Consider the following 17,391-nt stretch of genomic DNA (forward strand, 5'->3'; position numbering starts at 1 on the left):
CAGAAACAAACAGAAAAATTTGCAACAGCTTGAATGGAATAGCAAAGATGGAAACAAACACAGAAGTCCTAAAGAACTAAAGAATTCAGTCATCTGCAGATGTTTTATCTGTTTTCTGTCTTCCATTCAGCTGTTTTATTTACACCGTTATTTGCATGACAGCAGCATCTTGAGGTCCCTGCAGGGGCTGGGGCTCCATTGTATTAGGCACTTTGCTATGGCATAGTAGGAAACAGTCCTTGCCCCAAAGACCTTACCATCTTAAGACAAAAAAGAGTAGGAGGGGAAGTGGGAACAACTGAGTGAAGGTCAGGAGCAGAGCTGGGAGTAGAGCTCTGGTCTCCTGACTCCCAGTTCAGTGTCCTCTCTAGACCATGCTACCCTCCCCACATGCTAGCACCATTGCAGCTCCCTTCCTTAGTCAGCCGCGGTGGGAGTGCTGGCATAGACTAGCAGCTGGTCTACAGTTGTATTCCCACCACTGCTACCGTTGGTGGGGGATTTGAAGGGAAGATGCTAGAGTAGACACTAGACATTCTCTATTGGATAAAAATGCCTTTATGGTTGTTGGAATTTGAAATCCTCTCATCGTTATTACAAATGACGCAACCAGAACTTCTCTCACCACAGTAACTACCTGGGTGATGGCTTTCTTCACTGAAATCTCTTAGCCCAAATATGTTTCTTTAGGGCTGTTCTGGGTCGTTGTCGGAATCTGGCCTTCCCCACCCTTATTGGCTAAGCGTTAATGGAGATCACATGTCTGCCCGAGGCTTTGTTGTCATGTCAGAAAAGGGTGAGTTCTTAACTCAAGTTAGGTCACTCAAGATAAAGGCTTTAACTCATGTGAGAACTACAAACTGCCTTCTCATTCCTAGGATTGTACTGAGTTATCTGACTTGAGTTAAATCCTTTTTTATTTCACAGTGAAGACAAGGCCTGAAGCAGCCAAGCTAAAGGGTTGGTCAGAGTTGTTCTAGGCCTCTGCTACAGTAGGAAATTGGTCCATTACTGCAGTGTATTGACTAACACTGAACACAGGCTTTGTCCCAGCCATACCAGCAGTTAGTGTGTTCAGTACTAGTTCAGGGGCATCCGTTGCTGACAGCCAGTTAAGCAGTGGGTCTGTTCCCACTGTAGATGGGACTTTCCTTCAGTAAACACACCCTTGTTGAGTTTTGTGTCAAAATGGTCACCCGAAGCCTATCACTGGGATGTGGGTGGTGCCAATAATACTCAAGCACTTTACAAAGTAGGTCAGTATCAATTGTTAACACTCTTTTTGGCCCAGTCCACACTAGCTGATTTAGACCTGCCTGCACTCCCAACTTTTAATGAGGTTTGGAACCAGGTGAGGGCCATGGTTGGCCCTAAACATGCTTTGTGCCAACACAGAGCAGGGTTAAGATATGGCTGGTAACTGTGCCAGCTGAGCCTGGGTCTCCCTTCCTATTGACCTAGGCTGGCAGATGGGTGCTTTCTGGTAACTAGGTTGTAGCACTGTTTTGTAGTGTGGACGTGCGCTGTAACAGAGTTGGCCAGTGTTTCTCCTCTCCGCTGTCTGTCTGGTAGGGCATCTGAGTGCATTCTGCTACATGCTGCTGCTCTGTATCCATGTCCTCGGGGCACTCTATCACCTGCTGAGGCATTATGGGATAGCTGTCCAGAATGCACGGCTACCAACTCATTTAGGTTGTGCAGTAGGAGTGGGTAGACAGACATGATTTTATGGTGGGGGTTGGGGTTGGAGGGGGAGAAACTGTGTGGATACAACTCAACTATATTTGAGTAACAGGGTCTGAGGAGTGCCATGGACTCGCTTAATATATACAATTGTATGCTTAGCTCAAACTGGGATTAAATCAAGTTGAAACTATCTCAAATCCTGCTCTACTACAATTGCGCCTGTGATAGTTATGAAATAGCTGGTCCTGACATGGTTACAGCCCTGCTTCATTTTGTAATGCTACTGGTTTAAAAAAAACAGCCCCCTCCCCCGCCATACATATCTACTGGCCCCAGTCAGGATTGGGGCCACCGTGTGCTAGGCACTGTACAGACACATAGTAAAAGACAGTCCCTGCCCCAAAGAGCTTCCAACCTAAATAGACAAGATAAATATAAACAGGCAGATGACATACAGTTTTAGTTCCTTCCCACCCTATCTGCCCCTCCGGCTCATTCCTTAGTCTGGCTTGGGGGTCTCAAACTTCATTGCATCGCGACCCGCTCCTGGCAACAAAAATTACTACATGACCCCAGGAGGGGGGACCAAAGCCTGAGCTCTGAGCTCCACCGCCCCAGGCGGGGAAGGGCAAAGCTGAAGCCCACAGGCTTTCAGACCCAAGCAGGGGGCCTGTAACCTGAGCCCCGCTGCCCAGGGCTGAAGCCTTCAGGCTTCAGCTTTGGCCCTGGGTAGTGGGGCTTGGGCTTCAGCCCCTGGGCCCAGCAAGTCTAAGCCAGCCCTGGTGACCCCATTAAAACAGGGTCGTGACCCACTTTGGGGTCCCAACTCAGCCTGAGAACCACTGGTCTACATGTCTCCCCAGAGAGAAGGTCTGTGGCTGACTTACCTGCCAGCCCAACAGAGCTGTAAAGGAAAAAGAACTTCCTAACCTTTTCATTTAGCTGCTGACAGTAGACAGGATTCTCACCATGTGAAACCCTTGGATGCATCCATCTATATTACAAAATGGAACTGCACTGCGACCAGGTCTGCCTGGTGGAACTGGAGCTGTAGTGTAGGGCGGCTCTGTACCCTGATACAGGATTGAGAAACAGGCCAAGATTTTCAAAGGTGACTAGTGATTTTGAACCCTTAATTCTTGAGCGCTCAGCTCTTTAAAGGGGCCTGATTTTACACACAGCACTGAGCACCCACCCTCTGTAAATCAGGCCTTTCATGGTGAGCACAGACTTTAACATAAGGTCTGTGTACTCTGCACTCCCCTTGCCATCTGTCTTGAAGGCTGATACTGCAGTTCTCTTCTTGCTGCGGTACCCTACTCCTATTTCCTCATGTACTCTCCCTTTGGAATTTTGGCTGCATTTTTTCCCTCGAGGGAAATTCTCACCCAAGCTAATCTTCCCTGAGTGGTGAGTTAGATAGGTGCCCTGTCCTCCTTTTGAGTCTCGGGATTTCAAAAGATGAGATTAATTCAAGAAAAGTTATAGGTGTATAATTTTAGGGGACTGGAACTTTAAACTGTGATTTAAGTCATTGTTCTAATTCCTAGTACTGGCCATCTCCAAGCAAACTTATCTGTCTGCAGTTGAATTTTAATCTGGGACTTGTATTGGCTACAGCTACTGGATGTAAAAATCAAATTAATCTTAGTCTGCAAAGTCACTCTGTTAAATAACTGGATCGTATTCACTTGGCGAGGACTTCCACTTCCACAGGAATCCAAAGAACCTGTTTTCAGCAAGTGAAGTTCTTTGTGGTGGTCAGTCTGACCATTAACCCTTAATAAATCAATGTTAGGTCCACTTTTATCTGCTCAGAGTGTTGGCAGATTAAAAGCACAGAACAATTTGAGCTAATGGAATAAGAAACATGCCGTGCTGGCTGCTGTGTCTAAAACATTTCTTAAGGACTTTTTTTTAATTGAGGGAAATGTTCTGAAGCACTCAGCTTTATGACTGGGCGAAAGTATCATCGAGTTTAATTCTAAAACTATTCCAAAAGCTTGAGAGTCTAGTAACTTTGCACTCAGCCTTCTTCAGCCTTATGGGAGTTGCGCAGGTGCTACAAACAGCACATCTGGGATAGTGTAGACTCTCTAAGGACACTTGAAGGAGAGCCAGGCTCATTCCCTGATCCTTGAGGAGCAAACTTCAACACCACGCTCCCTACTGCAGGACATCATTTGGAGGACACTCTGATTTGACAGATGTAGGGCTTCTCACTCCTGGCCTTGGCTTGTGTATGGAAGAGCTGGACTTGGCCTGTCAGCATGGACACTAAATAGACGGGGAAGGGCATTGCTTTTAATGCGAGGGAGGCTGTCTTTTGCACACACCAACAGATTAGTGCTTGCTGTCATCTGTGGGCAAGCACAATGAATGTTTGGAGACGGAAAGTTCAATAATAAGACGTATTTAAAATGGAAAGACAGCAGCAGAGGAGGACAGCAGCCGAGGTCTAGATGCCTGCAGGCATGCACCACATAAAAAGCAATAACACTTTATTTCTCCCCCTCCCTTTGGTTTATGATGAAAACATGTTATGGCCATCTGGTTTGTCCTGGAACTGTGTGTTAAACACTGAATATCCATTCAAATATATTGTTTTTTTTTTTTTTTGCTGTGCAGGGAGTTTGCATCCTACATGCAGATTTTGTAAAAAAATACCTTAAGTGGCTAAATTAACATTTATTAAAAATACATACAATCTGAATGTATATTTTTTTAAATGTAGAAAAGCCTGTTCCTCTTTTAGCAGCGCCATGACTGTGAATGGTTTGGGTCTGTGGTATCTGCCTCTTGTTGTCTTTGTCACCACCCCATATTAAGTGGCAGGACAAGATCAGCAATGAGGATATTAGTACCTGAACCCATCCATCAGCTCTGGTTTGGGTTTGGTGGCTTTATTGGTACCAACGGATTATTAGGATGGAAGACCAAAGCATTCGGAAGTACCTTTACCGAGGAATGCCGCTACACGGTCAGCGATCACATGGTCCCCAAAAGCTTTGGTGGCACAGTACAATCACCAGTGATGGACCTAGACTGAACATCCACTTTGACCACCTTAAGAACCTACCTCGAGATCAGTCTGGGTGGGGCTCGATCTGCAAGGAGGCCAGCTGTCCCTTTGGGATTGGCCATGGTAATGATCTGTCACTACACTACAGTTTCCCTGCAGGAAGTCCAGTCTGCTGATCTATTGTCTTAGCCTCCCTTTGTTCCGCCCCCAGTGTTGTGAGTCAGAATTTGCACAGACAGCTGGAGTAGAATTGAGCAGAACCTGATTGCATCATAGAATAGGGACTTTAGAATGTTGTTGTGGACATTCCATTCAGCCTTTATTTAATGTCCTTTTTTTAAAGGTCAGCTCTCATTTGGGGGAAACTTTTTTTCCAGTGAGTAGGTATCTATGCAATGTAAATTTAACAAAAGACCACAACTCTTAACTATGCCAATCTCAGTCTCTCCTCATCTAGTCAAATGACACAAACTACCATTGAAGCAGATGGCATTATGGCGGATTCCTGGTTTGCTTGTGATCTATGGTGTTAGGGCTTGACTCAGCACAACAGTTGTCACTAATTTAACTAAAATCAGTTCTTAAATCAGTTTAAACTGATGCTGCTCCTTGTTCAACCCAGTTAATATCAATTTAGATTAAATCAACCTCAACTAAATTGATACAAACCAGGTTTTAAATTGAATGAAGGGTGTCCATTTAACAACCAGTTAAGTCAGGCAGTTAAAAAAACAGGCCTTTAGTTAAACTGGAGCAACTTTTGTAGGAAGATGCTAAAGCCTTGGGGAAGGCCCCAGATACAGCATGTATTGGGAGCTGGCCTAGAATTATGAGTGATGAGAAGAAATACAGGGGTGCAGCAAAAGACTGAGCTACTAAAGAATCAGAGCTGTGCAAAATCCATCAAGAGTTGCTAGAGATTCAATGGGAAAGGGAGGCACCAGTCCATTTATTTGGGGGTGGGTGGGGAGGGAATGTTGGCATCCACTTTACAGTTAGATGTCAAAGTCCCTTTTAAAAAGCTGGTGTTGTGACAGTCCTGTGTGTAACAGGGCTATCGGCGAGGGTCTGGTGGCACAGTTATAGCTGCGTCCTCAGGTGCAAGAGACCAAGAACCAATACCGAAAGTGCCGAAACTAAGGAGGGAAAAGGCACTGGCAGGTGGAGGAGGGGAAACTCCAGATCTGAATGCTGCAACACAGAACAGGCAACAGGCACTTATTGCCAGAATTCAGGCCAAGGGCTTTTGGAGGCAGCCTGGGATATTTTCCTCCCAAATGGAGAATTTCCCACTACAACCTGTTTGCAGGTGGAGCATCTCAACGCTCCGCTGTCTCCTGGAAACAACAGATAGAGACTACAGACCCAGCTAGGAAATCTGAGGGCTGGAGTGGGACTTTTAAAAACTTGGGGTAGTGACAGATCATTTAGGGTTCTGAAAAATGTAGTAATTTATAACTTGTTTCCTGTAGCTAAGCTTTAGTTTAAAAAAACAGGTATAAGGAGCTTGTGTCTTTGGGATCAGAGAGTAGCAGAATCTATGATGAACTGTCAGGTGAGTTAGCTGCCGCACAGCTGGGGCTGGGACCAGAACTAAGCCAGGTAGTTTCTCACATGCAGATCACATGCCTCTGAGTACGGTAAATGTACTGTAGTAGTAACTCTACCAAAAGCAGTAAGATCTTCCCTTAGTGATGAGTCCTGCCTCCAGGCTCTGCTATTAAATCTTTCCTGAGCAGTGGAGATGAGGCTGCTGGTTTTCTTGTGAGAAATTATCAGGGTCTAGGTAAGAGAAGTGAGAATAAATGACAACCTACTTAACCACTTATTGGACAGCGTGGGGCAGACGCCGTGTCACAGGCATTTATAGGTTAACAGAGCCCTAAGGAAGCTGTGCAAAAAGCAGCCAATAGGAGAGGGGCTGTGAGGCATGGCCAATCAGGGCCATATAAGAAGAGCCTCAGGGCAGAGCGGAGTCAGTAGCTGCCTAGAGTTTGAGGAGGGAGAACTGTGTCTGGAGTAGGCTGCAACCCTGTAGCACCGTGGACAGAGCAGTGCAGGCAGGAACCCTGAGCGAAGAGAAGGTGCTCCAGATGGGCTGCTGTGACTGAGAAGGGTGCTGTGGCTGCTAGGAAGTGGCCCAGGGAAATGCACCGATAGTAGAGTCGCAGCAGAAAGCTGTAATCCACAGGGTCCCTGGGCTGGGACCCAGAGTAGTGGCAGGACCAGGAGCTAAGCTCCCCTGGAAGAGGGGAATGTGGATAGTGACACGGCTGAAGGGCTGAGTCATGAAGAGGATGCTGTGGTTCCTGATGCTGTGAGAGGGGTTGCAGGTGGACTGCAGAGAAGGAGCGATGGGGTGCAGACCATGGATGGGGGCGTTGGCCTTGAGCTAATCCCCAGAACAACCAGAAGGAGGCGCCAGTCTGGCGGTGAGTGATGCGCTCTATGACAGTGGCGTAAGGGCTCTTGGCACTGACATTTGGCAAACTAGTGTAAATCAGTGACACTTGGAAAAGCAGGAAATAAGCTATTGTATCCCAATGTACATGGCTAATAACCCTGGCTCCTGGGAATGCTGAAATTAGTGTTATAGATCTATGACCTTTCATTCATAATGTGACCAAACGAGCACTCTGACGAGCACGCTCCATTTTTAGATAATACAGCACAAAATTTGGAGGCTTAACTTGCCAGTATCATCTTTTAGCACTGGTCACGTCCAACAAAACAGTTCAGTCTGAATATAGATTTTTACTTCCAATAATTATAAGTGAAATACTTTCAAACACACAGTAAATGTTGCAACGCTCTGTAAATGAACAGTCTAGCGTCTTCTACGGAGCTGGTATGGAAGTTTTCCCTGTGGAAAATTTTCAATTAAAATGAGAATTGTTTTCATTTTGTCCATTTTTTTTTAATGAAATGTTTTGTAATTTTGTTTAAAAAGGAATCAAACCCAAACCCCAGATATTATTGTTCTGGACAACTGGAAATGTACAAAAAAAAGTTTGCTTTTTGGCAAGCAAAGTTATAAAAATTTTAGCTGATCAGGCAAAATTTTTTGATTTAACTGAATTTTTTTGCCCAACTAGCTAAAACTTCTCCATTTTCAGCTGTAAAATAATAATAAATACCGTTTTTAGGTTTTTGTTTTTTCAATGAAAACCTCAAAAAGTCAGAGGGAGATTCCCACACAAATTTCCATTTTAGTGAAAAGCTGTTTTTCATCAGAAAATATTTTGAACTAAAAACTTCTATCAGCTGTAGTCATCTAACTTCCAACACATGTCAAAATACCGGTACGTTTACTTGTGTTTGAAGCAAGAAAGAAAGCGTGTATTTCAAAGCATTCTGTTTGATTTCAATGGGTATAAGTTTCATTTTTCTCTATGAAGAAAAGAAAGAGGAATTCTTTTAGGGGGCAAGTATACACGACTGTGTTTGCATGAGAGAGCAGGAGAAGGATGAAAAGAAGAAGAAATAAAGAGGGAATGCATGACACGTATTTAAAACCGCCACCTTATATGGTAGCTAAGAAGTTCCTTGTGTGTTAACTCAGGCTAAAAGTGGCATTTGACAAACCTTGCCTTTCTAAAATCGCTTTACCATGTGATCTTGCGGAATGTCACCCACCGCTAAAACCCCAAGAGATGTCACAGTACTAGACCTGAAAAGTGAACCGAGATCTTCCGCCGAGAAGTATTCTCTGTAATGATAAAAAATGCCTGCGTTTGGAAGCAGAGAGCTGCTCACTTTAGGTAGATGGCAGAGTGCTCAGGGAAAAAGTATCCGAGCACTTTTGAGCCTGCTCAACCAATGACCTCCTTCATGTTTAACTTATTAATTGCAGTTTATGGAAGATGAATGGTGACTTCCACCAGGGCATGGAGTCTGGAGAAAATGTGGCTTACATCCATAACGGCATGCAAACAATCCCTCCCTTTTTAATTCATCAGCAAAGTCTCAGTGAGTCAAGCTTGTGGGACATATTTTTCAGGATATGTATGTGTGGCTTTGGGGCCAGTGTGCATGGTTTACATGGAAAAACATGCTCATATGAGCATACAAAAGCACTCCCCTTCAACACTAAGGGTCTGTTGATAGAGATTTTGATGAGGGAATTCAATGGCTTGATTATTAATGTGAATGGTCTGAATGTGGACGTTGGATAAAGCTGCATTTTAAGAAGTACTAAATAAGTATTATGAGAGCACATGGTGTGCTTAGATGAAGCCAACATGATTTTAAGGCTAGCAGATGAAAGAAGAGAAGCAGAATCAATGTCCCTGCTGTTTTAGGACTGTTAGGGTAAATCTGTAGACCCAGTTATCACAACTGTGAGCTCCACTGTGAAAAGTGAGTGAAAGTTCATAAAATGCCACAATAGCTTAGACCAACAAATGCTGATGGGGGAAAAAGGTGCAAAAGAGAGACTGAATTCATACAAACAAAAAGGCTGACTGGTATAACTCAAGTATTGTGTTCAGATCATGCCTGGTAAACAAGAAAAGTGTGGAATGGAAATTAGTGAACCAAAATTAGGGCTGCTCTACACTGGGAGAGGGAGGGTCGATCTAAGATACGCAACTTCAGCTACGTGAATATCGTAGCTGAAGTCGAAGTATCTTAGATCGAATTACCTGGGGTCCACACGGCGCGGGATTGACGGCCGCGGCTCCCCCATCTACTGAGCTACCGCCGCTCGCTCTGGTGGAATTCCGGAGTTGATGGTGAGCGCGTTCGGGGATTGATATATCGCGTCTTAACAAGACGCGATATATTGATCCTGGATAAATCGATTGCTACCTGCCGATACGGCGGGTAGTGAAGACGTACCCTTAGTGTGGTGGACAAAATAATGAGGGTATGGGCTAGTCCACCCATCACTCCTTTTTGGGGTCCTTAAAAGATTTTTCGAGGAAAATTGGAGGACATGAATGGAAGAGGGCAACGATTGCTGACTGAAAGGAGTGAGCTCTACCAATTTGGCTGCCATCTCCACTATCTCCTGGAACTCCAGAATCCACCATAACACTACTAGATATCCTAAAAGATGTCCAGATCAGATCGGGCCAAAGGGAGGAACCTAGACGACATCACCACCTCCACCGTCTCTGACTAAATCCCAACCACCATGTGGGAGTGAGACTTTGCCATCTACCCTCACCCCCATGTGTCCTTCCCCCCTCCCAATTTTATTTGTTCTCATTTCTGTCCTCCTCCTTTGCCCTCCGTCTGATAAAAGTCTGGGTTAGCTGGCCAAGACTGGATATTTTGCAACACTGCAGAGAGCCTGTGACCAAAAGCGCAACTAAAAGCAGTGCCCTACACAGCCCGATGCTGGTATAAGTTTGCAAGGTCTTAAGAGTGGTTAATAAGATTGTGTTCTGGGCCTGTTTTTCCAGCAGTGAGGTGGCAAGTGAAGGTCTACACCAGCGTCAGAAGCTGCATTTTCTATCTTTGCTGTTCTTTTCACTCCTCTCTCATGTGTTTGTCTTGTTTGGGCTTTTAACAGACTTTAACAATAGCTCCTGCCCATCTCAGCTAACTTCTTCTGTTTTCCCCCAGTAGGACAGGTATTACTATTTTTGATACCACCTAAAAGATGGTCAAACAAGCTTCCCCCCCCCCCCTTCTAATGACTCTCTTGAGTTAAAGGGAACAAGGGATGTTGTTCATATGTCAAGTATTAAGTAAGGCTTTCATTTCAAAGACTTGAACTGTTTTTCCTTCTTTTTCTGTATCTTTATTAAAAGGTGAAAAGGATTCTTAATGGTGTGTTTGCCATGGCACAAAGCAGGTTGAAATCTGTGTATACCAACCCCCGAACTTTGTTTAAAACTGTCTAACGTTGGACAGTGTTATGTCTTTGGGACCATATATTCTAGTCCTGCAACTCGTAAATAAACCTGATGGCAAGGAGACTGAAAATTATTCTGGTCAGTTGTAGGACCGGCTGCCAGGTTTCCTTAAATCCATTTTAAAGAACAGAGGATGAAATTCCAGTCCCACTGAAGTCGATGAGAGTTTTGCTGTTGACTTGAGAGTGGCCCGTATCTCTCCCAAAGTGGCTTGAAATGTGTTTGAACTTTTTGAGGGGTGTTTTTGATATATATACTGTGACAGACCCAGACCAGTGGAGTACAGGAGTCTGGTAGAGGGCAAATATACTGGTCACTGGATGAGTAGTTTTCTGTTCCCTGAGTGACCAGAGCAGGGGCTGCACTAGAGTAATCAGGAACCTGCTAGAACCAGTTAAGGCAGGCAGGCAAATTAGGACACCTGGAGCCAATTAAGAAGAAGCTTCTAGAATCAATTAAGGCAGGCTAATCAGGGCACCTGGGTTTTAAAAGGAGCTCACTTCAGTTTGTGGTGCGAGTGTGAGGAGCTGGGAGCAAGAGATGCAAGGAGCTGAGAGTGAGAGGGTGTGCTGCTGGAGGACTGAGGAGCACAAGCGTTATCAGACACCAGGAGGAAGGTCCTGTGGTGAGAATAAGGAAGGTGTTTGGAGGAGGCCATGGGGAAGTAGCCCAGGGAGTTGTACCTGTCGTGCAGCTGTTACAAGAGGCACTATAGACAGCTGCAGTCCACAGGGCCCTGGGCTGGAACCCGGAGTAGAGGGCGGGCCCGGGTTCCCCCCCAAACTCCCAATTGACCTAGATTGTGGGCCCTCCCAGAGGGGAAGGTCTCTGGCCTGTTCCCCAACCCACATGGTGAATCTCTGAGGCAAGAAAATCCGCCAATAAGCGCAGGACCCACCAAGATAGAGGAGGAACTTTGTCACAATACTTACTTATTTCTTTGCCAGTGTCACGCTGTCTGGAATCAGAGGGGTAGCTGTGTTAGTCTGGATCTGTAAAAAGCAACAAAGAGTCCTGTGGCACCTTTTAGACTAACAGATGTATTGGAGCATAAGCTTTTGTGGGTGAATACCCACTTTGTCAGATGCATGGGGTCTGGAGTGCTCAGGACTGTGAGTGCCTACTTCAGGGCAGACTGTCAGAAAACAGGGCAGACACCCCAAGCTGCTGATGTGTTCTATAATTAGATTTCACCAAGCCAGTAAGAAGTATGGACTCCTGGATCACTATACCAGTCTTACCATGGAGTCAGACAGTCCTCTTAGACTGTCCAGTCTATCTTGCCACCCCGACAAACTGGACCTTGCAATAAAATGTTTACTTACACCAAAACTCGCATCATATTTAGGTTGCTTCCAGTCCCAAGAGACCAGTCACTTATCCCAGATCAACTGGCACCTTAGATCTTACACCATAGACAATACTGGTAGCCAATTCTACTAACTAAAGGTTTATTAGCTAAGGAAAGGAGAGGTTAAAGCAAGTAAAATACATGCGCAGGTGAGTCACAGTTTGTAATTCCAAAGGGTGGCAGTGATGTACTAAACTGCCAGTTTCGGGGTACCATGATTGTCTCGGGGGATCTCCACCGTGCATCTGGTGCACTTCCCTGTAAGAGTCCAAACAGTCCAGAGATGAAGGATTTTTTCTTGACTCCATACTTCAGAAAACAAGCCGACAGTGTCACTACCCAATTGGGCTTTTCCTTTGAGGATGGAGAGTGAAAAATGCCGTTTGAGTCTTTGACCTTCAATCATCAACACAAAGGCCACTTGCTTTGAAATGAGCTCTTTTCTGTTAGGGTTCTTCATTTGCATTCTACAAGGCTTCTTTCTCCTTTGATGGGTTAGTTGGTTACAGGGGTATACACAATGTAAATGTTTGCTACTACATTATAATGGGATACAGATAAATGAAAACAATGCAAGTAACATCCCATTAGTTTTTTGTGAAGTTTAAACACCAAATACAATCACCTTGATCTATACTAGTGCACAAGTGAATTGGCCTGGGGCTTTGAGATGAGCTGGCACCTGGTCTGCCAGTGTCACAACCAGTTCTGCAGAACAGATGAAATATCACCAGCAAGAAAGAAAAATAAGCACCTGTTCAGCAAATCATCTAAGTACTTCCCCAATGAAGAATTTACTAGTCCTCCTTCAACTAAGCACATAACCAAGTGTTTTGCCTACAATAGGGCTTAAGCACATTCTTAAATTCTTTGCTGACTCAGCCCATAGATAATAATGTTTTTAGGGACCAAACCTTTATGTATGACCCATGGAGCGGTGTGCTGTCCTACCATTCTCTCAGGGGCACATGCCTGTGTGCTGGTGCAGCTTATCTCTGAGGATATCTTATCCTTCACACTGCCCTTCCCCTTGCTGGATAATGTCTCACATGCATCCCAATAACAATCAACACAAACCCATCTGTCCTGGGCTCTCACTTTTTAATATTGAAATGATGGTTCAGCCCTTGTATGGGAAATTCTCAGGCTTCCACTGTGGGCAGGACTTCCTTCTGGGCCCCTTCTCCCCAAGTCATTCCATTCCCAAAGGCTTAACCCTTCCCCTTAGGTCCCCCAGGCAGAGGCAGACCCTGCTTTCCCCAGAAGAAAGCCCAGGGCCACCCAGAGGATTCAGGGGACCTGGGGCAAAGCGGGGGAGCTGCAGTGCTTGTACTTACCCGGTGGCGGTCTGGGTCTTCAGTGGCATTTTGGCGGTGGGGGGCCCTTCAGTCGCTCCACGTCTTCGGCGGCACTGAAGGACCCGCCGCCGAAATGCCGCCGAAGACCTGGAGTGACTGAAGGGCCCCCCGCCACCGAAATGCCACCGAAGACCCGGAGTGACTGAAGGGCCCCCTGCTACCGAAATGCCGCCGAAGACCCAGAGTGACTGAAGGGCCCCCCGCCACCGAAATGCTGCCGAAGACCTGGACTGCCGCCGGGCCAGGGCTTGCGGGGCCCCTGCAGGGCCTGAGGCCTGGGGCAAATTGCCCCACTTCCCCCCCCCCCCCCCCGGCGGCCCTGAGAAAGCCACTGTCAGCACCAGTCCTTCCCTAGTTACAACAGAGTCTCCAGCACAGAGTCCTGCCTCTGCTGAGTTCAGGTCTGTTCCCAATCACCTGCTCTCGAGAGGAAAACAAACCAGGCAGGGACCTGAACCCCACAAAGTCACAAGCTCACCCTGTGACATGCTGCTAATATTTTCCCCTTCAAATTAAAAAAAGAAACCACAAACCCATTTTCTGAGAGCCTGGGCAAAGTGTTCTGCTTATGAATGACAAATCGTTTGGCTTCATAAGGCTTTGCCTTCAAACGAATCCAGGCACTTGGAGTGGGGAAAGCCAGGATGTGCCTGGCTCTGATGGTATTTGCGGGAGTCTGCACTGTTGTTGTTGTTAGCTGTGCTTTGGCATTGTGCATATGTATTCTGTTGTCAAATGCAAGTATTAGTCCATTGTGGGTCCAGTCCTGCGAACTCTCATCCACGTCAGTAGTAGCTTGCAGTAACTGGCTCTGCTTGTATCCAGAACATCTAATTAGACTATCTCGTTACATATTCCATCGATAGTACTTTAAAACTTTCAAATGTGATAAAGCAGCCTACAAAGAAGATGAGAGGTAGATTTGACTTCTTCAATTTCAGATTTAGTTCGTTTTCTTTCATGAATAGAACATAGCCCTATGCAAAATCTAAATTTGCTCTAGATTTTTCCATGGTGAGGAAAACCATCCGCGGACTGGTTAGAAATGAGTCAGGAATATAATGTTCAAGGCCTTTCAGTTTCAAAAGTCGTTTTGTTTGCTTGGGATTTTTCATTTATACTATATAGACAATGTTTGAGTGGCCAGTGTTTTTGTTATATCTTTATTTGCATATTCAGTCATTTAAAATCTCTGTAGGTGAAGTGGCTACAGCAACAGGAAGTGAAACGACGAGTTAAGAGACATGTCCGGGGTGACCCTCATTTGATTCACTTCAATGACCCAATGTGGTCTAAAATGTGGTATATGGTGAGTATCTTCAGTAGTCTTCTTATTGCTAGCCAGGTACTTTTCTATGGTAGAGATATTTTACAGCGAAGTTACTTTTTAAAAAAATTGAAAGTTTCATTATTCTTGATAGTGTAGCCCATTGACTTCTGTGTTTGTGTCAGTGAATGTGCTTTGTAGCTGTATTAATATATCCCAGGATGCAGAAGAATTTCGTATTTAGAGGCAGTGTGGCCTAGTGATTGAGCATTGGACTGGGACTTAGGTGACCTGGGTTCTCTTCCTGGCTCTGCCACTGACCTGCTGGGTGACAGCTGGCAAGTTAGTTATTTCCCCGTGCCTCAGTTTCCCCATCTGTAACATGGGGATGATGATGATGATACTGACCTCCTTGGTAAAGTGCTTTGAGATCTGCTGATGGAAAGCATTATAGAAGAGCTGAGTATTATTGTTTATTGTAATTAGTTGTCTTTCGTCGTGATCATTTTATCACAGGTACAAAATTCTAAGGGCTGAAACTACCTGTATGCAGTAAGATCATTTTATTTTGGTTCATTGATTTGCGGTTGGTAGGGAAAGTCATTTAAAATAAAGGAGTTTGATAGAAATGCTACTTTATATTCATACAAAGTTGAAGATCCCCAAAGTGGAAGAACCAAAGAATATTAAGATTTCAGTTTCCCTCATTAACTTGTTTGGGGATTTCTTGATCTAGTATGTAAATTTAAAAGAACCTTACAAATAGCTTGGTAAACTGTGGAATGTAAATGAATTTTCAGATTATTGGATTTGTTTGCACAGTATCATTCTTCAGCTGAATTGGGGATGCTTTGAACTCATTGGCACTTTTATAATTTGCCCGTTGCTATTTCTGCCCTCAGCACTGTGGAGATAAAAACAATCACTGCAGGTCAGAAATGAATATTCCCGCAGCCTGGCAGAGAGGATATACTGGCAAAAATGTGGTGGTGACCATTCTTGATGATGGCATAGAGACAAGTCATCCCGATCTCATACAAAACTATGTAAGTAAAAAAAAAAAATTGTTTGCCGCTTCTCTGTAACCGTTTAGACTGGCATGTCAAATGGAAAATATGATGGGAAAATATGATCGTTTTTCAAGGAAAATGGGAGCAGAGACTTTTTTCCCCCAGTAAATTTGTTTCTGAAGAACTTAAGATCAGTCATCAACAGAATACACATAAAGATTGGAAAAAAAGCAAAACTTCAGATTTGAAACACGTTTGGATACTCCATTCCCATTGGCCAGCTGACTAGGAGATGGTGGTGGGATATTTTTAAACCTTCGTCAATCTCCTGTAGAGTAAAATCAGGCATCCTGTGGCCAAAGACAAAGATGATGTAAATCGCTTTGCCTAGCCGAGTTTGAAAAGAGATCAAGCAAAACATAAGACTTTCCATAGCTAATCTCTTTCCTGGCCCTGGGAAGTCTAGTACCTGAGTCAGGCTGACTTTTTAACTGAAAGATCCTGATTGCCAAACACCCGACGCCCAAATCCTCACTAGGAACCTGATGGGCTTTGGATTGCATTCCATCTTGGCAACATGGACTGTATCACATTCCTCTCTAGCCTGATCATGACACATACTGGATGGAGGCAATACATTTAGTACAGTTCTCCTGGTTCTCACCTGATCCCCATTTTACGGTGAAGACCCTGACGTGCCAGTCCCTGCTGACTCACTGCTAGCTCAGTATTTGGATGACACAGGTGTGTGAGTGGAATGCCTCTCTCGGTTATAATCAGGAACCGAAACACTTTTAACCTGTCAAGCCAAGAGTCACTGGTTGACGTTTCTCCTGCAACAGTTGACGATGTTCTAATACATAAAACAGCACATGGTGTAGCATTCCTACAGGCCTGTAAGATGCTGACAGGGACCATGTCTGACAATCTGAGTCTTCTGTACCCAGGATCCTTTTCTTTTTGCTGCTTTAATAGCTTGGAAATGTCTTTGTTATGGGTGTGCCCTGAGCGTTAATGATTTTAGTGTCAGATCCCGGGTCCTTACTCTATTTTCCCTCATTCCCTATCAGGCAAATTCTCATGAGTGAAAAACGATGGACCGCACGATTCAGCTCACAGTGCAAAGCTCGTCGTTTTTAATGGATTAATTCTCCCTTTAATTTATTTTGAAGAGCTGTAAAAGAGCCTGGGCAGGTGCTTTCTAAACACTTAAAAATAATATAAAGAAGGGCCCACACCCAGCAAACGCACAGGCATGTTCCATTGGCTCACACGCAATTGAACACTAAGGAAAAAGAAGTTCCTTGTAAAGTTCAGTGAGCCCTTTTAAGCTGTTTCTCCTCCGGGCTTGCAACCTCCGGCTCCCAGTCTGAGGCGTATGCTGGGTTTAATAATGAATGCCAATAGCCTTTGTTAGTCTTAAGCAAATACTTGAGAATTAAATTAGAAGGGCCAGGTTATTGCATAGGTCATCTCCCCGGCCCCAGCCCCTGGAGTGCTCGATTAGTGCTAATGTAGCATCTTACCCGGCTCACAGGCTTTTCATTTAAGCATTTCATTTTATTTGTAGAGTGAACACTTTATAGCCTCCCGGAAGGGCATAATTGGAAAAGCAGAAAATATTGAACCACTTTCTTGTCAGTGGTGAGACAAAGCTTATAACCTGAGGGAAAGGGCATTCTGCAATGAATGAGCCTGGCATCCCAGTTATGCCTGAACTACCGCTGAACGATGAGATGTCTCTGTCTATCAGATCCCAGCAACGAGTGCAGCTCCATTTACCTTACTTCTCCCCTCCAAAGCAGCAACGTCTTCCCAAGTTAATGTTATGGT

General features: G+C 44.8%; 1 protein-coding gene across 2 annotated transcripts in view; it reads left to right on the plus strand.

Moving 5' to 3' along the window:
• The window catches only part of PCSK6 (proprotein convertase subtilisin/kexin type 6), a 117,323-nt gene that overhangs the window by 21,814 nt on the left and 78,118 nt on the right, over positions 1 to 17,391 (plus strand). The window contains exons 3-4 of one of the 2 annotated variants that reach the window (XM_008165479.4): positions 14,480 to 14,590; positions 15,451 to 15,594. In XM_008165479.4, coding sequence (XP_008163701.2) covers positions 14,480 to 14,590; positions 15,451 to 15,594 — 255 coding nt within the window. The remainder of the gene's footprint in view (positions 1 to 14,479; positions 14,591 to 15,450; positions 15,595 to 17,391) is intronic. The other variant, XM_065559206.1, reaches the window with a different exon arrangement.

The sequence above is a fragment of the Chrysemys picta genome, chromosome 10 (genome assembly GCF_011386835.1).
Source record: "Chrysemys picta bellii isolate R12L10 chromosome 10, ASM1138683v2, whole genome shotgun sequence".
In the NCBI taxonomy this organism is placed as follows: Eukaryota; Metazoa; Chordata; order Testudines; family Emydidae; genus Chrysemys; species Chrysemys picta.